Source organism: Mustela nivalis, assembly GCF_964662115.1.
Source record: "Mustela nivalis genome assembly, chromosome: 4".
Lineage (NCBI taxonomy): Eukaryota > Metazoa > Chordata > Mammalia > Carnivora > Mustelidae > Mustela > Mustela nivalis.
Genome location: NC_139023.1, coordinates 143,437,547 through 143,463,947, shown reverse-complemented (window position 1 = coordinate 143,463,947; position 26,401 = coordinate 143,437,547). Strand labels below are relative to the sequence as shown.

At 39.4% G+C, this 26,401-nt stretch overlaps 1 protein-coding gene across 1 annotated transcript in view; it reads left to right on the top strand.

Annotated features, from left to right (window-relative positions):
* Positions 1 to 24,053, top strand: part of EDNRA (endothelin receptor type A) — a 60,785-nt gene extending 36,732 nt beyond the window's left edge. Inside the window, exons 4-8 of the mRNA XM_082728964.1 lie at positions 10,969 to 11,167; positions 14,318 to 14,470; positions 19,078 to 19,211; positions 19,636 to 19,744; positions 21,691 to 24,053. Coding sequence (XP_082585090.1) covers positions 10,969 to 11,167; positions 14,318 to 14,470; positions 19,078 to 19,211; positions 19,636 to 19,744; positions 21,691 to 21,831 — 736 coding nt within the window. The 3' untranslated portion in view covers positions 21,832 to 24,053. The remainder of the gene's footprint in view (positions 1 to 10,968; positions 11,168 to 14,317; positions 14,471 to 19,077; positions 19,212 to 19,635; positions 19,745 to 21,690) is intronic.
* Positions 24,054 to 26,401: the final 2,348 nt, after the last annotated feature.

Below are 26,401 nucleotides of genomic sequence, written 5' to 3'. Positions count from 1 at the left end.
TTTGCAATGTTGTTCTGGGAGTAGAAAAAAAATTCTGAAAGTATATTTACTTTTATTGCCTGTTACCCATTTTCCTTATTTACTCTATGCTATTTTATACATTTTATTTATCTCAGTTATGCAGTTCATTCCTATGACCTGTGTTCTATATCAAGGTTAATTTTCTATGGGCAGGCAGCTCTAAAGCGTAAGCAATACAGACACATAGACATGACCACGGAAGCTTCTATATGTGGAGAAACACATGCAGATGCCCAGCCCAGAGCTGCCTCTATCCCTATTAGTGCCTTTACAAAAACCATCATATTTTGGAAAATATCATTTTATTAAAAAACTAAACTTTGTCCCAAAGGCTTTAAAAACCAAGACAATAGGTTACACCTGGTTGGCTCAGTCAGTTAAGCCGCTGCCTTCAGCTCAGGTCATGATCTCTCATCAGGCTCCTTGCTCAGCAGGGAGCCTGCTTCTCTCTCTGCCTCTGCCTGCCACTCTGCCTGTTTGTGCTCTTTCTCTCTCTCTCTCTCTGACAAATAAATAAATAAAGTCTTTAAAAAAAAAAAAAAAGAATATTGTCCTTTTCAGGACAATAAGGAGCACTTGGAAAGAGGAATCCAGCTTTCTAAAAGAAAACTGCACCTCTGAGGAAACATCCAACCAAAAGCCAAAGTTGGACAAGATCAGCATATGACAAAAAAGAATGAGAAACAGAATGAAGACAAGGACGATTCTTGTTCCCTATAAATAATAACATCTTTTTTAAGACATGTAAGTCTAATCTCCTAAGGGGCATGGATAAAAAGAGAAGCCAAAAGAGAGGAAGAACTCATCATCAGGGAAATGCAAATCAAAACCACGGTGTAATATCATCTCACGCCTGTCAGAATAGCTAGTATCAAAAAGACAAGAGACAACAGGTATTGGCGTGGATGCAGAGAAAAAACGAACGCTGTGCATTATTGGTGGGAATGTAAATTGGTGTGGCTACTGTGGAAAACAGTTTGGAAGTTCCTCAAAAAATTTAAAATAGAACTATCATATGACCTAGCAATTCCAGTTCTGGGTATTTATCCAAAGAAAATGGAAACACTAATTTGAAAAGATATGAGCAGCCTTATCTTTATTGCCACATTATTCATGATAGCCAAGATGTGGAAACAACTCGTGTCTACCCATGGATGAATGGATAAAGAAGATGGGGCACGTATAAACCATGGAATATTATTCCGCCGTAAAAAAGAATGGATCTTGCCATCTGTGACAACATGGATGGTCTTTGAGGACATTACGTTAAGTGAAATGAGTGAGACAGAGAAAGACAAATACTTATGATCTCATTTATATAGAAAATCCAAAAAACGAAACAAGCAAAACAAATCAAAAACAAGCTCATAGATAGCACGGATTGGTGGCTGCCAAAGGGCAGGGTGGTGGGGGTGACATGCTGCAGGGGGTCAAAATGTACAAACTTCCAGTTATAAATAAGCCATGGCATGTAATGTACAGCATGTTGACTATAGTTAACACTGTACTACATATTTCAAAGTTTCTAAGGGACTAAATCTCCAAAGTCCTCATCACACACACACAAAATTCTATAACTGTGGTGAGGGATGTTCATTAGACTTATTGTCGTGCTCATTTCACAATGTATACAGATACTGAATCATTACGTTATACACCTGGAACTAATGGAATGTTTTGTGTCAATTATACCTCAATACAAATAAATTCATACATACTTACATGTTTTAAAAGAGAGACTATAGAGTTTGCTTGCTTTAGTAAGCAATGTAGGCAAATTGTCACCCTTGAGATATATTTTCTTGTGAGAAAATTTAGAGTATATTTTGTACATCATGTTATGTGGCATAGTTATAGTGTTCATTTTATATTTTATATAAGTCTAGGTAGTCAATTTTTTGTTGAAAAAATATTTTAGGGACGCCTGGGTGGCTCAGTTGGTTAAGCAGCTGCCTTCGGCTCAGGTCATGATCCCAGCGTCCTGGGATCGAGTCCCACATCGGGCTCCTTGCTTGGCGGGGAGCCTGCTTCTCCCTCTGCCTCTGCCTGCCACTCAGTCTGCCTGTGCTTGCTCTCGCTTCTCTCTCTATGACAAATAAATAAATAAAATCTTAAAAAATATATATTTTAAGGTACTTATTCCTTAGTGACATACTATATAATAAATTATCCCTAGATTGAGAAGCATAATTCATAATTTAGTCCCACAGGGGCTCAGGCAGGAAGGGGATGGTGCACAGATGTGAAGAATAAGGTCCAGCTGCTGCCCCTTAGAAGTCTTCACGCTTGTGAAGATGGCAACCTGAGGACAAGGGAGCCTAAATATCTGTAGCCTAAATATCTTCATGCATTTCCTTCATGAAGATATTTAGGCTACAGAATTCCTAAATCCCCTAAACCATCAAAACCCCGCATTGCTCTTCCCGCTCTTTCTTCCTTGGAGGAATCTCAAGCAACCATTTTGCACACTTTCATTCTCCCCACTAGAAACTCTACCTGTCAGGGGTTGAGGTGGGTTGGGGCATGGAGTAGATGGAGGGAATCAGTCATAGGTTCCCATGTCAGGTGTAGGCTCACCTCATCTTACCACATCTTTCCCACTCCCATCTCATACATGGAGAAAGTGAACTAAATGTCCCATCACAAATTATCAGCTGTGTATCCAATGACATGTTCTTGGTTAAACGGAGGAAAGAAAAAATGGCATCAAAAGTCTATTTCATTAAGACGTGGGCTTAGTTTTAGATCAAGACAATAAACCATTTTAAAATTCCATTCCCACAAAAATCTGCCATAATTCGGGTTTTCCGTGGTAATAAACTCAACATTCTTTGTTCCGTGGGTTCTTTCTTTATTATTTTACATTTCACTTGGTACTAACTCTAAGCTTTGAGACCTGAGTGTAGGGAATCTATTTTGACATTTCCAGTTCAAAAGCTTTCAGAGAATGAATGAGAATGAATCATTCACACTTAATTCCAGAAGATACGATTTGCTTTGGGTCTTGATTTGGTTGCATTATATTCTACTAAAAATAAGAAAATCCCTCTTTCCTTTTTTTTAAAAAATCCTTCCGTAAAATAATAAAACTAAAACAAGAAATAAAAAGAGGGAAATTGCAACCTATTACAAAACAATTTTCAGTTTAGGCATCCCTGCCTTCCTCTTGTGAGCTAAGTGAATCAAACTACAGTTCAGGAAGAGTTCCCATGATTTTTTAAATATATTTCAGTGTAATTATCTCTCATTTCAGAGTTGTTATTTTGAGAGAAAATAATAAGAGGAACTATAAATCCAAGTTCTATTCAATTTCTTTATTACCTAACTGATTATTCAATGAATATGGAATACAGAAGGTTGGAAGAAAAAAATCTAGCTGTTTCACTATCAGCTTTTAATCTAAATGAGGTAAATAAGAGAGTAAGAGGAAACCATGACTTGCCCCAGAAAAGATGAGCTTTCATTGTAAATATTGACTATGGACTGCCTCCTCTACATATTCACTAGTTCCTCCTCAAATCTAACTTTCATTGACTTTTACTTTGCATCCTTAGTCACTTAAAAAAAAATAAACAGGAATTTCAGAAAAGACTGAGGAAATTTAGAAACAATTTTGACCTCTCCTCAGCTTTATCACGGTTTTTTAACACTATAGTAATATACTTCTAACATGAATGAATTTTTCCCAGCAAAATAGGACTAACCAGCCATTACCAACAATTAAAATAGGTATTTTTGCATGCCATAAATGACATATTTCAGATGTTACTTAAGAGTTTATTTGGGGGTAAAAAGGACGGAGCAGAATGGAAGGGGAATTCAATGCTGTTCTTTGTAAAGTTAACGGTCATGTTTAAAGTGGAAAATGACGGGGTCAGACCAGTAAAAAGGTCTGGGTACAGATCTCACTTGTAGTTAAAAATTGCCTGGGGAAGGTGGCTATGAAAAGATAAAACTCTCTTGACAAATGTTCCAGGAATGATGTATAATTAGATACCTGGAAAAGTTGCAGAGACAATTAATAAGGCAATTTTGTTTGATAAGCCTCAAATTCAAAAGCCGATGTCACTTCTTCATCCCAGCATTTCACGTAATTGCTCAGGGGTCTCTATGATGTTCTCAAAGGTTTTTCCTAAGTCAAGAAACATGAAAGTGGTTTTCTGGAAAGCTTCATTTTTATTTAGAGTCAGACTTGGTTTCTCCTTATTCTCCCGGTGGTATGATGTCCTTTTTTTTTTTTTTTTTAAGATTTTATTTATTTATTTGACAGACAGAGATTACAAGTAGGCAGAGAGGCAGGCAGGGAGAGAGGAGGAAGCAGACTCCCCGCCGAGCAGAGAGCCCGATGTGGGGCTTGATCCCAGGATCCTGGGATCATGACCTGAGCCGAAGGCAGAGGCTTTAACCCACTGAGCCACCCAGGCGCCCCGGTATAATGTTCTTTTGCTGCATGAAAATAGGGGAGACATGAAAGGAGAGTCAGAGCCAGAAGAGAGAACGCAGGGCCGGGACAGAGACAAAGCCAACGCTGACTGTAGGGCAACCTGGGATCTCATTTTGAGGTCTGTGCCCATGGCACACAATTATGTATTCTTTTATCTTAATTCTATTGCCAAGATCAAGCGACTGGTTAATTTTGCTATCTTATTTTTCTTTGCTAACAGTCTACCCCAAAACTTAGCAGCTTTAGACAACCACCATTTTATTATCTCACCATGTGGTGGGGTAGGAATTTGGGCAATTCCTCTGCAACTTGTCACTTCGCTTGGGTATTTTGGTGGATTACAGCTGATGGCTAAGCCTGTCTCTTGGGTCCAAGACAAATGACTAGCCCATTGGCAAGAAGAGTTGGAAGTCTGGGCTCAGCGGAGCCTCACCCCCTCTCCTGCAGTCTAGCAGCTCTCAACACGTTCTGTGAGACAGGCACGAGGGTGGAGCTGTGGCTCTGCTCAGAGACCAGGCCTGAAACCCACAAAACATCCTTCCAGCTCCACTCAGCCAGTCCAAGCAGTCACTGGCCAGCCCAACTGAAAGACTCAGCTGAAGAAGTGTGAAAGTGCTCACCGCTATCTTTTAATCCACCAGGACTGGTTTCTCTTTCAAATTCTTCCCGCTGGTTGTTTTGCCTCCAGACTTCTGTATGGCAGTTGGTTTGTCTATCCCGTAAGAGACAGAAATCACAATCAAACATTACAAGTGACTGCATTTGCTGTTAGTTTAAAGTGTGCCTAGGTGAGGATAGAAGTGATAACTTAAGGGAAGTGGCAGAATTGAAGGAAAAAGAATAATTTCTAACGTAGGCAAGTATGGGCAGGCACCTGATAGAAACTTTTTAAAAGTATGTTAGCTACCTTTTCCTTCCCTTGATTCAGTAATCTCACTCAAGATAATTAATCCAGGAAAATCATTCAAAAAGAGAAAAAACTATATGTACAAACATTTGTAGAAGTGATATTCACAACCTTGAAACACTAGAATTGATGTGACCTTAGGAGAAATATTTAAGTAAACTCTATTAATATCCAGTTATACTGTGTAGCTATTAAATTAATAAATGCCATGCCTCTACAGAAGCATAAGGACTTTTTGTTTAAGATTTTATTTATTCGACAGACAGAGATCACAAGTAGGCAGAGAGGCAGGCAGAGAGAGAGAGGGAAGCAGGCTCCCTGCTGAGCAGAGAGCCCGCTCGTTCCTAGGACCCTGAGATCATGACCCGAGCTCAAGTCAAGAGTTGGATGCTCAACTGACTGAGCCATCCAGATGCCCCTAGGGGTATTTTTTATAATGAAAAGTGGATAAGACTAAAAATAAAATTGTAATTGATATGACTATAATATATATTTAGTTTATGCATATGTGAATAGAAATGGACAAAGAATAAAAAGATAAAAATAGATTTTGTTGAAGTATTATCTTTTGAATCTGTTTTATTTTATATTGTTTTAAAGCACATTCAATAATAAATATTTTAAAATTTAGTGACCATCCCAGACCATACCTCAAAAATTCAAAAACATGCATTAAATGCCTTTGGCCTTGAAGACATCTAAAAATCTATTTATAGACATATACAGTAACAAGCATCTTTACATAAATAAAACTTGTAATTTATAGTTTTATTTTGGTACATCACATGACAGGGTAACAAGGTAATGTTGTGGGAAAAGACTCCCCCTGGGAGTTGGCACACAAGAGCCCTGGTCCAGGCTCCCCACATTCACAGGAGACGAGGCAGAGGATATAGTAACACTCCAGCCCTCAGTTCCCAACTAGTAGAACATGAAGGGGAAAAAGAGCAACCCAAGTGTCCCTCTTGGGTTTTTTGAAAAATTATTTGATTCTAAGATTCTCAAAGTATTAGCTTTTTTTTTTAAGATTTATTTATTTATTTTTAAAGATTTTATTTATTTATTTCACAGAGAGAGATCACAGTAGACAGATAGGCAGGCAGAGAGAGAGAGAGAGGGAAGCAGGCTCCTGCTGAGCAGAGAGCCCGATGTGGGACTCGATCCCAGGACCCTGAGATCATGACCTGAGCCGAAGGCAGAGGCTTAACCCACTGAGCCACCCAGGTGCCCTCAAAGTATTAGCTTTTTATCTGTTGCCTACTCAGGGATGACTTGAAAAATAAGAAAATGCTCAGAATGTAGTGTGTATTGGCTAAAGCCAATAAACATAAATGCATGTCCAGGAAACAAAGACTCTTAATTCAACAGATATGGATTTGGCATCTATTGTTCTAGGCATTATGACCAACATATAAAATGTCTGCCCGCATGGAGCTTATATTTTAAGAAAAGGGTGGACATAAGCAATAATCAAAATAAATACAATCTTTGATTGGTTACATGGTAATAAGTGCTGTGGAGAAAAATAAATCGGGGTGAGCAGGTCAGTATAAGTCTGGAGGGGATTCTGGCAATTTCAAATAGCATGTTCAGGAGAGGACCTTGTAAGAAGATATAATTGAGCAGAGAAGGAGATGATGAAGCAGCTCTGAGGACACCAGTAGGCATTCTCCTGGGATGGGAAACCACTGGGGGATTTGAACAGAGGGATGACATGATGGACTTCTGAGCTAATAGGCTCACTCCGGGTAGAGTACAGTAGGGCAAAGTTGATGCAGGGAGCCCGGTACGGAAGCTACAGGAGAGCTGGTGAGAGGTGGTTACATTTGAATGCATCATGAAGGAGCAGGTTGTAGGGTTTGCTAAAGAACTGGATGTGTGGTAACAAAGAGATAAAGAGGAGTGAACGCTAACTTCAGATTCTGGGCCTGAAGTCGTAAAGACTGGAGAGAGGTTAGAGTGGGGGTCATGGAAGAGGACCAGGAGTCTGGCTTGGGTGAGTGCCAATGCCTACTGGATATCAAGTGGCCATCTCAGTTAAGCAGTTGGATAGACAAGTCTGGAATAGAGGCCAGGTTCTAGGTTAGAGTTGTAAATTTGGGAATTAATGATCAGTATATAGAAAATTGATACTAAAGCCATGAGACTGTATAAATCACTAAAAGAGAGTGTATCAATAGAGGTGGAAAGAGATCCAAGGACTAAGGTGGAATCCAATGCTACTAAGAGTTTGAGAATTGAGTAGTTTCCAGCCAAGGAGATGAGATGGGGAGTGGCCAGTCTTATCAGCTGGAGAAAACCCAGAAGAATGTAGTAGAAGCCAAGTGAAGAAAGCATTTCAAAAAGGAGACATAATTACTGGAATATCAGTTGTTAGTGGTTGAATCTACACTTGCAGATTTTCTGTGTCAAGTGAGGATGTCATATGTACACATCAACTCCCCTGAAGGATGCTTTATAATCACACCTAATAAGGAGAACAGGCTTGCATATATGTAGGTTGTATCATTATATTCCAAATAGACATCATTTTGGAACATCCAGTATTTCTTACTTTCCACACCTATTCCTACGCCCGTCACCACAAACGATTATTTCTAATTGCACTTATGGTTGTTTTCTCATCTCATGGAAATGTTATCAAAATGAATGTGATTATAAAAGAAGAATAATCTAATTCTCAGCCATGTGGGTTTGCTACACTACACAATAAACATTACCTCTATTTATTTAAAAATGTTGAATTTACATTAGATTATAAATGTGTAATATTCTGGGAACGCAGCATATTATAAAATGAAGCTGCTGTGTGAATGTATTCATCATAAGAACATGTTGACCATATTTTTTTACTCAAAGCATATTCTATTTCCAATCCTGCCTAAGAAATCTGGCTTTCTCACTCCCTTAGGAGATAAAGCATTTTATTTAAATCACCTTTCCTGGTAGTTGATCTAAGGGAAGAGGGAAAAGAAATAGATACAACTCACAGCCTCAGGATATAGACATCCTGTCTCCATTCCTTTTAGCTTTTACTGGACATCAGGCTGCCAGTCTAATAAGGTAACAAAGAAAAGTAAACAGAAATGAAAAGCAAAATAAATAGCAGTCTTTATCCCACTGGAAATAACCATACATTTAAAAATGCAACCTTGGCTATATCGTGAAAGGATTTTCTTTAGCTGTATTTTATTCTCTTCTGAACTAATCTAGACTTTTTCTTAAGATTCGTATTGTACACCAGTCTTGTTTACCCTAAAAATCTTTTGCAAAACAATTTCTCAGTAAATTGTGCTATATCTATGCCATGTGGCATCATCCTGCAAACCCAAACTCTGGGTTCAAAGCTACAGTGAAAAACTAGGTAGCATAATTTCTATTACTTGTGTTTTCATGGATGTACTGAAATGGAACACTAAATATAAGGGATACGGGTAGCTTCCCTTGGCTTAACAAATCTTTGATGTTAAGTCATGTGTCCTACAAACCCATGTGCACCTGTCCTCAATGCCTTTGTCTGTTTTACAGTCTTCTTCTGGCATTATCTAATGAAAGCTATAAAAAAAGAATATTTCCTTCCCGTTACAACAGCAAAAAAAAAAAAAAAAAACCCACAATTTCAAGAATGAAGCCAAAAATGCCATACCACGTCACAGTCCCATCTTAATAGTAGGTCTAAAAGTCATTAGCACCAGACCATCACTTCAGGTCAAAGCAGAGTTTCAAAGCCAAACCCTCTCTAGACTTAACATTGAAATGTGATTATTATCACAAAAATATTTAAGTAAAAAATGAGGCAAACAATTTCTTAATGTCAGTTTGTTTTTTGATTGACATCATTGTTCTATTACATTCATGTTCTGCATTTTGGTATGAATCATTGTTTTTGTTTTTGTTTTTTAATTTTTTAATTTTATTAACATGTAATGTATTATTAGCTCCAGGGATACAGATCTGTGAATCGCCAGGTTTGCACTTCACAGCACTCATCATACCACATACCCTCCCCAATGTCCATAACCCAACCACCCTTTCCCTAGCCCCTCCCCCTGGCAACCCTCGGTTTGTTCTGTGAGATTAAGAGTCTCTAATGGTTTGTCTCCCTCCCTGTCCCATTTTGTTTCATTTATTCCTTTCCTACCCCTCAAACCCCCCACATTGCCTCTCAAATTCTTCATATCAGGGAGATCATATGATAATTCTCTTTCTCTGATTGACTTATTTCACTCAGCATAATACCCTCTAGTTCATCCACGTCGTCGCAAATGACAAGATTTCATTTCTTTTGGTGGCTGCATAGTATTCCATTGTATATATATATACCACATTTCTTTATCTATTCATCTGTTGATGGACATCTAGGTTCTTCCCATAGTTCTGCTATTGTGGACATTGCTGCTATAAACATTCAGTTACACTTGCCCCTTTGGATCACTACATTTGTATCTTTTGGGTAAATACCCAGTCGTGCGATTGCTGGGTCTCAGGGTAGCTCAATTTTCAACTTTTTGAGGAACCTCCATGCTGTTTTCCAGAGTGGTTGCACCAGCTTGCATTCCTACCAACAGTGTAGGAGGTGAACCATTGTTTTCTATTAGGAATCTTCCCTAAAGATTAGGAACCAAGGTGAATTTATCTCCATTTTATCTGTTCTACACAGGACCATAATGGGAGAGTTAGTCATTCTCTGATATTTACCAGAAATATTTACTTACTAAACCTGGTACAAGGCCACGGTACCAGTTGTACAGTGAGAATAGAAGAAAAGAGAAGATGATGGGCTATCTATGGCTACTATTCCCTTAAGGGTATCTAGATCTACCTCACAGATGTTTTGAGTTTCTTTTTTTTTTAATTTAAATTCTTATTAACATACAGTGCAAAGTTGGATTCTGGAGTAGAAATCAGTGGTCTGTCACTTACATATAACACTCAGTGCTCATCACAACAAGTGCCTCCCCCCCTTTTTTTTTAAAGATTTTGTTTATTTACTTGACAGACTGAGATCACACATAGACCAGAGAGGCAGGCGGGGGGCGGGGAAGCAGGCTCCCCGCTGAGCAGAGAACCCTATGCAGGGCTCCATCCCAGGAACCTGAGATCATGACCTGAGCTGAAGGCAGAGGCTTAACCCACTGAGCCAACCAGGGGCCCCAACAAGTACCCTTCTTAATACCTATCACCCAGCTAGACCATCCCCGCTGACCTCCCTCAAGTTTCTTTTTTAATGTATAAAGAGGAAGAAGATACAATGAGTACCAGCAGCTTTTCACTACTCCTTCATACAGTTTTTCCTCCAGTGTGAAAAAAACAGAGGCTAATCTGTCTGATGCTGCCACATTATAAACTGTCACAAGATTTTGCTGAACCCCAAATGAAGATTTCAGACTGATTCCCAAAGGGATGAAACTCTTAAGGATCCCACTTATTTTTCACATCAGAACTCACAGAAAGTGATAAAAAGCCAATGATTCATCATTGGCCAAGGGAAAGATCTTTCCAGCATTTCTAATTTCTTTAATTTAAATAAATTATAAATTTTGTAACGACTGCTTTCCACCACAACCCCCTTCCCCCTGCCCCTTTTTTTTTTCAGGTACAGAGCAGTTGCCTCCTGGAGTCGCGTTCAGGGAATTGGGATTCCCTTGATCACTGCCATTGAGATAGTCTCCATCTGGATCCTTTCTTTTATCCTGGCCATCCCTGAAGCTATGGGCTTTGTCATGGTGCCCTTTGAATACAAGGGGCAACAGTACAAAACCTGTATGCTCAATGCCACATCAAAATTCATGGAGGTATGGAGAGTATAAAGGAAATTAACTGGGGGAGGGGGAGGAGGTCTTCATGTATACTTTATCATCGCCAAGACTTGATATTTCTACAGTGCCCAGCATGGTTTACTCTTTTAGTTTGGTCACATATTCTTCAGCTGCATGAAAAGTACACGTTATGGGAGGGTTTAACTTCTTGAATAGAACTATTTTGTTTTCACTCTTACAGCACAATCGTAAACAGGACTGTTCTGCACCAAACAACTCAGAGTCTAAAACAAACGTACTCAGTGCTCACTTCGGTAGCACATGAACTGAAAGAAACTGAGAAAAAAAGATCAATGTGCTATTTGTTTTTATAATAAGCAACACAGCACAACATTTTCCATCTGACAGGCATGCTGATAGGCATTTTATGTTACTTGGGCAAATGTACAATGCTCACATTTTTTAAAAAGATAGATTAACTTAAAATAGGAAGCCATACTTACAGGTACTTATGGTCATACAATTCTGCATGTATTATACAAATGATATGAATTTGCAGAACTTTTTTTTTAAGTGTTTTAGTTAAGCGAATTCCATCTTTATTTAATACACCTGACCACATTAATGTTTTTCTGCAGACTTTAATTATGTATTTGAGTGTATTGGAAAACATGTTTAAAATGCATATTTCCTTTACCAAACTAGTCAAATGTGGACGGAGGAGAAAAACCAAAAGAATAACTTCTTCTCTTAAACCGGCATAATTTAGTGCTTTGATGTAGGTTTCATACAGCTCAGATTCCACATTTAATCATTTACAGACATCTCCAGGTATGTTTTCCTAACTTGGAAAATTCACAAAATTAGTGGTTTTACAGTTGACCAGTTTTCCTCTTTGGAAATTCTTATTTTAAATTTAAAAGTGCTCTTGAAAACTGCCAAACTGGCAATGGTAAAATGAAGGTATTCTGTTTATCTACTGACCTTTTTATTAAGTCAGTCTCCAAAGTGAAAGAACAAAGGAAACAGCAGGAGGTTATCAGAATTTGGGAAGTGGGAATAAACCACCTAGATATTCCAAGCTAAAGTGTTCAAGAAAAGAGTCTTGATATAAGAAGGGGCTTACTAATCATGTGAACCAGGCAAAATGAAAAGAGCTTTCGCAAAGACAAGTCTCTAATAAGAGTGGGCAAGCAAAGGTTGGCTATTGTAGGGTTTCAGTAAAAGGTAGGAGTTTAAACTGATCATTTTTTACATTCCGTTCCAAGTCTGAAGTTTCCAGATTCTTTTGCTCCTCTTGTTCCTTTTTTCTCATTTTATTCCCTAGTTTGTGTTCCATTTTTTCCTCCTCAACTTTGCTCTAACCTAGAGTGGAGGGAGGTCCCTTCATACCCTGGCTGATGACATTAGTTCAAAAGAAATGTGTGACCCCTTTCTCTACAGGCCTGTGCCTTGGAGGGGGCAGGGGCTCCAACCAGACCCCTCAGGGGTCAGCTTCCAAACCCTCTGCAGCTGCTTCTACAGCATTCATACCCAGTCAACAATGCATCTGGAAGGGGGGGGAGGGGTAAAGAGTTCTGATTTTTTTTTCTTTTTTTTTTTTTTTTGGTTTTTTGACTTCAGTACTGAAATCTTCTACAGTGTGATATGGAGAGGGAGATATTTGTATGAATACATCTGAATGAACCAACTCCTTTGGTAGTTTACAGTAACTTTAGGATAGAATTCAGGGAGGGGTCTGTGAATTTAAATGGAAAAGAAATTACATATTCATTTTCACTAACTTCTAATTGGAATTTATCATTTCCTTCTATTATGAATGTAGGCAATGAACCACAAGCATATTTAACAGAACCATATTTCTACTAATAGGAATAATAGACATTTTCTTGTCACAATAACAGTTGGATAATCTTGAAATATCATTTACGCTCATCGCTTTTCAACTTCTGATAGTTATTAGAACCACCATTAGATTTTTTTCCCTTAACTTGTTAATAAACACCTCTATTTCTAGATCAGAATTTTCTTTTTACTATTTCAATAGCTGTGTTTCAATGTAAGTGGTTACCCCTGTAATCTTACTTTTATGCATATAGAAGTGTTATTCTCAGAAAGGATTACAGTCTTCACCAGACCTTCAAAGGGGTCGATGGCATAAGAACAGTTAAGAACTTCTGCCCAGAACTTTTTTTCCTCAGAAGCCATTTATAGATTTTTAATAGACATGTTACAAGTGTAGCCTACTGGGCCTCTTTCTATATTCAGCAACTGTCCAGTTTTTCACAGAGCAGCATGATTATTTTTTACTGTGGGAACTGAGATGATACAGGAGGCCGCGTTATCCTTCGTAAATAAACAATCTGGAGAAAGAACACAGAGAAAAGCATTTCTAAGTTAGCGATTAATTTAGTGGAAGAAAGCATGTAGATATAATTTTCTAATTTCCATTTTTATAGGGTACTAAATTTTCTCCTTTAAAAACACATAAAACTGAATAATCCTCTATTTACAAAGCCTGCGCACAAGGAGATAATGCTAACTGTGGCTTCAGATAAGATACTGGGCCTCAATAGTTTCCAGGTGATAGGTATTAAAGAGTGAGAAAGGGCATGGTTTTTGAGGGCTCAAACTGGCAGGCTGCAAGGTCACATAGCAAGCATACCAGGCAAAGGGTTAACTCCCAGTAACCAGAGCTGCACAGATAAGCCATTCATAACCTTCTTGTTACCAAATAAGACTCCCATTAAGTGCACTTTAACCACGAGTCAAAAGGAAACCAGGCACTAACAAAATTTTGAGGCTCATCAATAAGTAAAGATAAATACATATTCTGTATATCCCAAAATCATGCTGTATGAGCTTTGGAAGGGAATTCTTTTTCTTGATTAGGGCTCACCCACTGTGTAATTAAAACCAACTTCAGTTCATAATAAGTATCTTTGTCAGGATCATTTTTTTCGAAGTGACATTCCTTCATGGGCTTTTATAAATCCAGGATGATTTTTGGAGTTTCCAATTGAATTGAGTTTTGAGCGTCATCCCCCAAGCCCTTTGCCACAACCAGAGGGTGTGTACATAGAAACATTACTTCAGGCGTGAAAATTTTGAAGCCATCAGAGGTATTGCCCAGTAAGTTTAGATTATAATACCCCTCCGTTTCTCTCCCTTTTATTCACCTTACAGTTTTACCAAGATGTAAAGGATTGGTGGCTCTTCGGGTTCTATTTCTGCATGCCCTTGGTGTGCACTGCTATCTTCTACACCCTTATGACCTGTGAGATGTTAAACAGAAGGAACGGCAGCTTGAGAATTGCCCTCAGTGAGCACCTTAAACAGGTAAACCTCATAGGCTCGTGAAAATTTGGCCAAGACTGATTTGTCCAGACAACAGAAAGCCAATAGATACTGTATTCAGCTGATGTAGCCTCATTTCCTAAAAATAAATAAATACTGTCTTATAACTGTTTTCTTTATAGTTATAATATTAGGAATTTCTTTTGTGAAGGTGGAGAGCCTACCGACAAAAGAGGTGGCCGTGTGAGCAGGGCCAGATAGATAGGAACTCGGATTTAGTTTGCCAAGAGTATATTCAACACATGTGTTTGTGTGTCTGTGAACTGAACTGGGCTTGTTGGAACTGTGCCAGGACACAAAGAAGCAGATGAAGTCTTGGTGCAGAAATAAAATACAAATATGAAACATTTGGAAAACAGAATCACAAGGTATGGTAGAAGTGGACTGTGTTGTGGGAAACCAAGGAGGACGTAAGACAGAGTCACAGAGATGCTTGTCATGGATGAGGGAGATTGAATTGTTCGTCAAGGATAAAGGCATTTGACGGGGAAGGAGATGACAGAGGGCATATTTCAAGTGCAAGGACAAGAGTCCAGTGAGACCATGGCATGGGCCCCACGCACTTGGGGAGTGGGGAAAAAGAGATGAACCTCATTAGAGAAACATCTCAATGTCCACAACAGCCAAACTATGGAAAGAACCTAGATGTCCATCAACATATGAATGGATAAAGATGTTTTATACACACACACACACACACACACACACACACAGAGTAATACTACGCAGCCATCAAAAGGAATGAAATCTTGCCATTTGCAACAACGTGGATGGAACTAGACGATATTGTGCTGAGTGAAATCAGTCAATCAGAGAAAGACAATTACCAGATGATCTCCCTGATATGAGGAATTTGAGAGGCAGGGTGAGAGATTTGGGGGGTACGGAAGGAAAAAATGAAACAAGATGGGATTGGGAGGGAGACAAACCATAAGAGACTCTCAGTCTCATGAAACAAACTAAGAGTTGCAGGGGGGAGGGGGGTTGAGAGAGGGTGGTTGGGTTATAGACATTGGGGAGGATATGTGCTATGGTGAGTGCTGTGAAGTGTGTAAAATCTGATGATTCACAGACCTGCACCCCTGGGGCAAATAAGACATTATATGTTAATTAAAAGAAAAAAATTTAAGGTCAGACTCATTGTAGGATTTGGGATTGGGTACAGAAAAAGAGGTCAAATTTTGAAGAACCCCAGGAAGCTGTTGTTGGTCCCCCATGCCCCTCCCCCAAGCAGCAAACAGAACAGATACAGAGGTGGCTTTAGAGGGCAAAGCTATATACTTAGACTTGCTGAGCTCTGTGGTTTGGGGCAAATTGCCTAATGTCTCTGAACCCCTAGTTTTTTATAAGATGCATATAATACCTCATCTTTCTGTACAAATATTAATTCAAGTCTTAAAAAATTATATAAAATGTATATAATAATAATACATCAAAGTGTATATACCATCTCATAGTAAGTACCCAGAAAATGTTTATTAGATATTAATTCAAAGAGTAAAACTAGGACCGCCCATAAGTTCTCAGTCTGAGCAGAGAAGTATATAAGAACACCCAGCTGCACCAGAAGATAATGAGTTGTTGATGGAGCCCATAAATCTGTCCTATACAATCGCCATATACAAGCACCATTCCTCATCAGTGACTCCTTTCCACTACTGTACTGATTTTTCTGAGCTTCAGCTTCTTTATCTGTAAACTGGGCATGATAGTATGTAAATTGATACCACTACAGAAATCAAAAGAATTAAGCGCATACAGGGGCTCCTGGATGGCTCAGTGGGTAAAGCCTCTGCCTTCGGCTCAGGTCATGATCCCAGGATCCTGGGATCGAGCCCCGCATCGGGCTCTCTGCTCGGCATGGAGCCTGCCTCCCCCTCTCTCTCTGCCTGCCTCTCTGCCTACTTGTGATTTCTGTCAAATAAATAAATAAAATCTTAAAAAAAAAAAAGAATTAAGTGCATACATATACTTTGTAAAATCTGACATGAATACAAAAGGTAGCTATTATCTTTCAGTAAAATTTAACAGAAAAAGTAGATTATGATTTTGTTCAGGCATGAATGTTTCAAGGGCTCCAAATGGGAACTATATCAAGCAATGCTGGCCTCTCCTTCCTGCAGTAGAGGTAATTAATTATAATAAATTTGTAAAAAACAAAAAGACAATGTTCTTCAGTGCTGAAATTTTCATTGATACCAAAATTGAGCCTGTTTAAGTTATGAATGGTAACTGCTCTGAGAATAACTGAACAGAATTGCCTGTGAGGATAATAGGATTCTGCTTTACATTTCCATTGCATTCTTTATGTTTCCAAAGAGCATGTTATTTGTTTGATTCCTCCAAGCACCCTGTGATATAGGCAGGACAGACTTCCTTGCACACTTGATTATGAGACTGGCTAACCCAAATGCAGATTAAAACTGAAGTCTTGGTCCTATGAGGCATTGCCTACTGTCACACCAAAAGTTGTAACAGGTTTTAACAGCGGGAGAGCAGGCTGGGCTGGAAGGCTGGAAGACCTTCCGTCGGGGCCGTGGAGAACTAAACTCACAATGAAAGGCCCTGCCACCCTTTGGCTAGTATCCTACATGGTTCCCAGTTTTGCTTCCTGCGTGGTTTTCTCGAATTTCTCTTCATTATTCTGACAACAAATTTTATCAGTTAGGGATCGTGTTTGGATGCTGGTAGCAGAGAACCCAAAATAACATTGAGTAAAACAAGTGAGGGTTTCTTCTTTCTCCCACAGCAAAAAAAAATCAGATGTCACAGGTTCAGTGCTCAAGGGACTCGGAAGCCAGGGCTCTGCTCTTCTGCTGACTTTTCCCTTAGAAGACAGGAACTACAGCTCTACCTTCTCTCAGATTTCCAGGCAGCAAAAAGGGCGAGAATATAGACCATATTAGTGTTTGTGCATCTGAGGACTAGCCTCCACTTTTTAGTAGCTTTTCCAGCAAACTCACACAGCGATTTCTACTTGATCTCAGCAGTCAGATTGTGTCAGGTGGCCTTGAAGTCGATTAGCCTGAACTCCCCTGCTGCAGCGACAAAATCAAGGATTTGTCTGATATAAGGAAAACAAGAAAAGAGGTACTGGTTAAGCAAATACAAATACCAGACTGCCATGGCAACAAATTAATAATGGGTTTTGAGGGATCGCCCTCTGAGGATTTGCTCAAGGGAGACAGCCTCTCCCCCAGTTACCCTCCTTTTCTCTTTTTCTGGTCACACTTTTCCATGAACATAAAAGGATCCTTTAAAATGAGCCTCTATTCCTACAGATAGGAACTCCTTATTTTCTCAATTGTTGCTCAGCTTGGATGTTCTCTGAAGCCATAGTCCACCCAATAATTCTTTTTTTTTTTTTTAAGATTTTATTTTTATTTATTTGACAGAGATCACAAGTAGGCAGAGAGAGAGAGAGAGGAGGAAGCAGGCTCCCTGCTGAGCAGAGAGCCCAATGTGGGGCTTGATCCCAAGACCCTGGGATCATGACATGAACCAAAGGCAGAGGCTTTAGCCCACTGAGCCCCACCCAATAACTCTTAAAAGATTAAAGAACCCCAGTCCTTCGGGTTAGAGCCACAATTTGTGATGACTGCCTTGAAATCTTTTTAAACGGCTCTATTAATCATGTGGGTTTATTGTAGGCTGCCCATACTTAATGCTATATGCTTTGGGTTGAAACAACATTACCCTTCCAAATCCTGCTTTCAATCAATTTTATTTTGACATTAACTGATCCCAGTTACAGACAAGTTGCATTTTATGTTCCTAGTTAGGCTTTCATATGCATGCATTGTAACACTCAAGCATGATGCACCCAAGTGTCTGGTTGCAGATAATTCCTAACCTATGATTTTTCTGGTCCTACACAAACTCTAAAGTATGTAAACCTTCAAACTGAGGTCAGTCCAGGGTTAACATGTCCCAGTCATTCTAATCAACATTGCTGATAATCCTTTTCCCTCATCCCTCTGTTTGCAAACAGAGGTCTTTGGAAGCTACATGTCATTAATAAGAGAATTTTAAAAGCAAAAAACTCCCAATGTTAACTTTCTTCAACATAAAGAAATGGAGAAAACACATCACTATTGGTTTTTTATCTTCTATTCCCTACTTCTGTTTTCCAAATATCTTCGTAGATTTGTTCATTCTTTATTATGTTGGGTTCAGTCACGTTGACTGCCATGCTGTCATTAAGACTAGTTACCCATCATTGAGGCTTTTAGTTAACCACTCCCCCCATATAGTCACACACATGGGTGCACACACACGCATTCAGCTCCAGTGTTGGCTCAGCTCCAGCCAATTTCCATTTCCCTGACATCGAACTTCTGTCCTGACCCTAATAACCAGCTTGAGGCCACCATCCTTCCTGGCAGCTGCCCAAAAGAATCATTAGCAACTCCTAGATTAGAAAGTTGGACTCCAAATCTTGAGGAGATGGAGGCACTGTGAGGCACACTCTTCTGGCTCTTTTTAAAGTAATTCTTTCTCTGCTGCCTACTACTTCCTTTGTGTAGCTCTTTCCTCTAGCAGAAAAACACTAAATTTATTGTACTTTTTTCCCCCTCGCTTTCCTTTAGCGTCGAGAAGTGGCAAAAACAGTTTTCTGCTTGGTTGTAATTTTTGCTCTCTGCTGGTTTCCTCTTCACTTGAGCCGTATTTTGAAGAAAACCGTGTACGATGAGATGGACAAGAGCCGATGTGAATTACTTAGGTATGGTCCTGTGTACTTGTTAGGAAATTGGAATTTCTCCAATTATCATGCTTATGGTATTTTTACAAAACCGTCTAGTCTACAGTCTCGTTAGCCCTAAAAATTAAAACTGCAAAGTTGATTATTTTTCTTTCGCTGACATAGCCCATGTCTGATCCCAGAGTTTGTGTGAGCCGTATCTGTAATTTTGCGGCTCCCCTCCTGGGGCTGTACGTCATGGTTTGAGCTAACCAAGTGGCAGGTATATCCGTAAATGTTCTGCAGAACTGAAACTGCCACTTAAACAAGGCCTTAAAAAAAATTCTGACTGCCACCTATAAGAAATGGCTCCTGGGCAAGAAAAATGCTTATTCTAGGGATAAATGCTAGTTAGCAGGTTGAAAACATTATCTTCTAATTATTCCACTATTTTCTTCTGTTCTAGTTTCTTGCTGCTCATGGATTACATCAGCATTAACTTGGCAACCATGAATTCATGTATAAACCCCATAGCTCTGTACTTTGTGAGCAAGAAATTTAAGAATTGTTTCCAGGTGAGACTGGTTTGCATATATCTTTTTAAGGACAACCAAGGGGGCACATGAAGTCACCAACGAGCTTGGCTAATTTCCAGTAGAGAAGTGAAAATCCTACTTTGTTACCCAGAAAGAGGATCAGATTGCCAGCGTAAAGCAATATTGTCAGAAAAATTATCTGAAAGGAAATACCAATTCAGACAACAAAATATGCAGGGGCTTGACTAAAAAGAACTAACTTAATAGCTTATTAATTTAGTATACTGCTTTATAAAGAAATGCTCGACTGTGAGCTCCAAGCTCCAGAGAATTCACACTAACCTCCGATTATCTTAGATGTTAACCACAGCCTCAACAAAACGTGAAGTCTGCTGTTTAAAAAAGTTTTTGCTAAATAATAGGATATTTAATAATAGCCTATGCAAGGAAAAGAAATGCTTATTGCCCTGGCCATCTGAGCTAATATAATTTCATTTGAAATCACTTTCCTTCTGCTCTTCAAACTTCCTTGCAGCTAAGCCAACCCAGGTCTTCCTGAAGCTCCATGTCCTTCTTCCTGAGGTATCATCTCCCCGGTTCCTGGGACGATTAGCATGGTGTAAATCCTTACTGCATCCTTTGGCCAGGATGTTTCACTGCAGTTTATGGCACATGTTAAGAAGAGTAGTGTAGAGGTCAATGGTGCAGGATCTGGAAGCAAACAATTTTGATTTACATCACAGCTCTGTACTTGGTAACTGTCTAACCCAGGTCCAGGTGATCCCCCTCCCTCAGTTCGATCATCTGTAAAATCAGATGATCACTGTGTCTGTCTCATAGGTAGGATTCAGTGGGTTAATATTTGTTAAGCACTTGGGACGATAATAAGCTCTGAGTAGGAGTTTTTTTATGATTAGGGATAGAGAAAAGAGGAAAAACACCATGACTGCCCTCATGGGATGGACAGGAGAATAGAAGGAGGTTGACATATATTTACCAAAGAATCTTACAAACCGATGAAACTAGGTATGGAAGTTCTACCTGCTACCTTTTTAAAGTCTACTTGACAATGTTTACAAGTCGTGAAGTGCTCTACGAAACATTCTGCCTGGGGAGCCTGGGTGGCTAGTCCGTTAAGCATCTGCCTTCGGCTTGGGTCATGGTCCCAGGGTTCTGGGATAGAGTCCCGCGTTAGGCTCCCTGCTCCATGAGGAGTCTGCTTCTTCCTCTGATCCTTCTCCCCACTTGTGCTCATACTCTGTCTCAAGTAAAGAAATAAAATCTTAAGAAAAGAAAGAGAGAGAGAAAGAAAGGCTCTGCCCAGGGAAGCATTGACTAAAATGCTGGTCATAATTAATCCATCATATAACCTGGAATTAATCTAATTTTAATTAATTTATATATTAATTAGAGGGAAAGGGGAGGGAAATCAAGGTACAAACTCTCAGAATTTAAACCAATCTTTGTATTAATCTTCATACAGAGGCAATATATGCAGGAGAAAGACCTTAATCCAGAGTGTCCTGGGTTCTAATTCCAGTTCTGCCTGTTTCCCCCTCTCAACCTCCTTATCCTCAGTAATAAAATGGGAAAAAGAGCACCTACCACCCAAGGCTACAAGGAGAGATGAGGTATCCAAAGCAGGCAGCCACACAGGTGAGGCACACAGCAGAAATGCCAAGCCCCTCCGGACCCTTCTCTACCCATGCCCACCCCAAGTCATAGGACATGCTCCCTCAGGCCAACACTGACTTCCCTTCCACTTGGATTTGGTGAATAAATTAAAACAAGAAATAAGGGATCTACTTCGCTGCACTAGAATGGACGGTTTAATTTCTACCTAGAGATTACTCGCTCCATATTCTAGATTACTGTTCAGGTTCACATTCTCTCCTCACGTGTGGTTGGTAGGAGCCCAAGGCGTCTGTGTTCTGCTGGAAACAGGTTGGTAGGCTCGTTTATTTAGACTTTGTTCCTTCCCCCAGTCCTGCCTCTGCTGCTGCTGTTACCAATCCAAAAGTCTGATGACCTCGGTCCCCATGAATGGTACAAGCATCCAGTGGAAGAACCATGAACAAAACAACCACAACACAGAGAGGAGCAGCCATAAGGACAGCATTAACTAAACATCTTGAGAGATACTCGTCAGAAATCCTTCAGATTCTATTGGAGAAAAAAATCACACAGCAACTGTGTTTCCGGAAATCTTTTCTCTCATCCTTCTCCTGTGACTCAGCCCCAAACCCAGAAAAATGCTTTCCAAAACATCAGAGGGTGGACTGGTTTATGGTCACAAATTCAATGAATCTTATTTCTTTAATTTATCTAATTTACATATCGTGCTTGTTATTTACAGATTCCGCACTAAAAAAAATGGTGGGAGTTGGCAGGAGGAAGGGAGACTGTTGGGTTAAATCAGATGGGTATTTACTACTTTTGCATGAAAACAGGCTTCCAGTACTTGACAGCTTCTGTGGAATGTCCAATGAGAACTAGCCACTATGAAAATTTAGTGATTATGACAAGATTTTAAATTTTTTTGAATTGGCCAGATGCAGTAAGGTAAGCAATCAGGTTAATGTATTTCATGTCACTTTTTAATGTTTAAAACATCAGTTCTCAAGCTGCAGCAAATATAGGCACTTAAAGCACAGGCTGATATCCATATTGGCAGTGTAATAGCTGGTATTCAAAGAATTTTTAAGAACCTTTCTTTTCTTTTGTAATGAGGTTTCATTATAGGAGCTCTGGAGCATATTTTTATGTGAAATTTTAAAATAATGCTTGAATCAAATAGTTCTATTTTTCACAAGCCCAATCTTTTTTTAATGTAGATATTTTATGTAAAATCAACATCATGTACTAAAATTTAAATGTGCATATCATTCAACCATACCCAAGACTTTCAGTGGAATGTATTTACATCTAAAGCACAACTAGTAGAAAAAGACAAGGTTTTTAGAAGACTTGGAAATTTTCATCGAGGTTTTTTTTTTTTAAATAATAGTAACATATATGTGCACATTTGGTAATAGTAACATGTATGTGGACATTTACATATATGTTATGCATATCACCTCATAGTCTCTTGATTTCTCTAAAAATGTTAACTGTCAGTCCAACTTTTTTGGTCATTCCCTTTTCCATATAAGAAACCATTTCAAAGTGACCAGCTGAGTTTATCACATCAGTGAGATATAATTACCCCCAAATGCCACCATGAATTTACAGTTCTTCACTTCCCTGGGTTTCCAGCATGAATCTAAACACCTCCCCCACCCCCACTCCTCACATGGTCACCATTTCAAAGGGCCCACAGTGACTTTTGCTGGGCATGTTCCAAGATGTTTACAGACTGTGAGTACAGCAGAAAATCTTTTACTGTGGTGTATATAAATATATATAAACAACTGTACATTTTTTTAGCCAATTTTTCTGTGATTGTCTTTATGGAATGTACTTGTGTGTGTGATATATGCATGTGTGTTATGGTATGTATGGATTTAATGTAATCTAATAACATTGACCTGTAATCATACCACAGGACATACTCTAAGTGGAATCTAAGTGGTTGCTTATCGTGATCACTGGTCTTAGTCAGTTTTAATCTATCTGTGTCATAATTCCTGTGAACATGTCACCATTACAAATGGGATATGGGAGGCAGCATGAATGGGGACGAACCATGGGTTAACAATAGTGTTTGTTGAGCTGGTTGATGGGTTCGTTTGATAAAACAGCCTTTGGGATTGTACTTTTCCTGTGCTAGAGCAAAAGTCATTAAGTATTGAAGTATTATATTGTCTTGGTTCCTCAACTCAGTATGCTGATGAGACTGACAAGAGGTCCGATGTTTCCTATCAGACTTCACCAGACAGATTGCTGATGATAAATTAGCTAAGCTGACTTGTTGGGGCTACATTTTAGCATAGTTGTGTATAAAATGATATCAGGTTCCAGATGATCCAATTGCAGGGCTCCTTTATGTGTTAGCAGTTGAATTCCATAACTTACTGGTGCATCATGTGCAGTGATATATACCTATAACATAAGCCAAAGTTCACAGCATTTTGTTTAGACAACTGTCTTCTTTTTTAAGATGTGGTTGTCTCTTGCATATAAAGACACATTGCATCAGTTCAGAAAATCATAAATTCTGAATAACACACAAGCTTCAATGTGCATTTTGCTTATGGACCAGTAAGTAGCCATGGTTTACCAGAAGGAATATTTCCAGTTTTTACCTTTATCACACCCTCCCAAGCAAATCTGTAGAAATGAGCCAGAAGCCAAGGCCCCTGCATTGGCAGTGGCCCATATGTATAAAATAAAAGTTTACAGAAGCCTTGCAAGTGTCTCTTCATTTCTACATAGTTCTACACAGAAAATGTTCATTACATGAAGCCTATTGCTAATATTGTCTTAGTAATAGCTCAGCAAGCTATTTAACTTTCAGACACTTCCTAACTGTATCCTATTCGTAACCTACTTTGTCATACAGAACACTTAACTCTTTCATCCATTCCTTCATTCACATTTCCAGTATATTTTACTAAGCATCTACTTTGCCCCAGTCATTCTTCTAGGTACTAGGGACGTAGCAGTGAACAAAACAGGCAGAGTCCCTGCCCTCATGGAGCTAGCATTCTAGAGGAAGGAGCTGGACAATAAACAGTGCATCAGGTGGATAGCTGGACGAGGAGACTCACGTATATCCAAGCGCTTATTTGACATCTCCAATTGAATGGCTAACAGGCACACTGTATCTAAAACTAAGCTACTCATATCTCTCTATTTGGGCTACCCTAATATTCCTCCGCTCAAGTATTAGTCAAGGTTTTTCTCTGGAGAACGCCAAAGCAATAGGACATATTAGATAGAAAGATGATAGCTAGCTAGCTAGAGGGAAGACAGATAGAGAGAAGAGGAAATTTTCTATGGGAATTGGCTCACGTGATTATGGAGTCTGAAATATGCATGATCTGCCATCTACAAGCTAGAGAACCAGGAAAGCCTGTAATGTAATTCAATCCAAGTCCAAAGTCCTGGAAAAAAAAATGGGAGTGGATGGTATAACTCCCAGTCTGAGACCCAAAGCCTAGGAACCATGGGGCAGCCTACTGGTCGAAGTCCCAGAGTCCAAAGGCCCAGGAGTCAGGAGCACAAAGTCCTAGGGCAGGAGAAGATGGATATCCCGTGTCAAGAAAGGACAGAGAACTCACCCTTCCTCTGACCTTTTGCTCTTTTGGGGCCCTCATCAGATTTGCTTTACTCAACCTCCTGATTTCAATGTTAATCTCTTCTGGAAATACCCTCACCAGCATACCCAGAAGTGATATCTTACTAGCTTTCTGGGTGTCTCTTGGCCCAGTCCAGTTGACATATAATGTTAACCATCACAGCTCTGTTAAAGACAGCCCCATCCTTTGAGCTGTCATGATGTGTGTGTGTGTGTGTGTGTGTGTGTGTGTGTGTAGGCTTCTATGACGCCTACTTGTTTCCAGCCTTGTACACATTATACCATAATTGGATCTGGTCTCTCGACCCCCATAAATGGTCTAAAGATGATCACATTTCCAAGCTAATTTGACCAGCATCCCCTGGGGAGTTTTCTCAGGAACAACTAAAGTAGGAAAGAGCCCTTTCCCACTGTGGCACACCTCGTAAGTCATGAGCCTGGGAGGTGCTGGCTACCATGCTTTGGGAATTATGAGGGACGTCAACCTAGAGTGTTACAAAGATGGAAGAGGACACAGAAGTTCTTGGTGCCAGTTTTCCCTGATGCATTCCCATGACTTCAGTAAGCAAGCCAACATATTTACTTTTGTGCCTATGCTAATTGCATTTGGTTTTTGTTGCTTACAATACATACATTCTAAGAACATCTCATCTAAATTATCTTGGTTTGTTTCTTTTTACTGCCTAAATTCAGAGACCTCAGTTTTTTAGAGTTTTAGAGTGGATTGGAAATTCACAGACAATTCCCACATGCCCTCTTTCCCCCTTTCCCTACAAAGAGTTCACCCACAGCACCTGAGTAGCTCAGTCAGTTAAGTGGTTAAGCATCTGCCATTGGCTCAGGTTGCTCAGCGGAGGAGCCTGCTTCTCCCTCTGCCTACTGCTCCCCCTGCTTGTGCTCTCTTGTGTGTGATATATCTCTCTCTCAAATAAATAAATAAAATCTTATAAACAAAGAATTCTCCCTATTATTTCCTTTTGTGTTAGCATGGTGTACTTGCTGAGGCAATATTCATACAGTCTTATCAACTAAAGTGCATAGTGCACATTGGAGTTCACTATATTGTGCATTGTATGGATTTTGATAAGTGAATAGTGACAGTTTTTCACCATGACAGGATCATTCAGAATCGTTTCACTGCCCTAAAAGCCCCTACACTCCACCTTTCCTTCCCTCCTTCCTTCTCCTTGATTTATCTTTTCACCCAGTAGAAATATAGTGAATACCCTCCATTATTACACTTTGCGAGTTGTGCTCGGAATATGAAACCAGATGTATAAATAAATAAATGCACTGAAGTGCTTAGTGATGACTCAGTACATGTCAGCACAGGGGCCTGTAAAGGCACAAAGACAAAGTAGTCAAAATTCTTTAAACTCCAGCTGGTCACAATAGTGAAAAAAATACCGTGTAAGTGTTCTTGCTTCTGTGATTCTTATCTTAATGCAAAAATATGT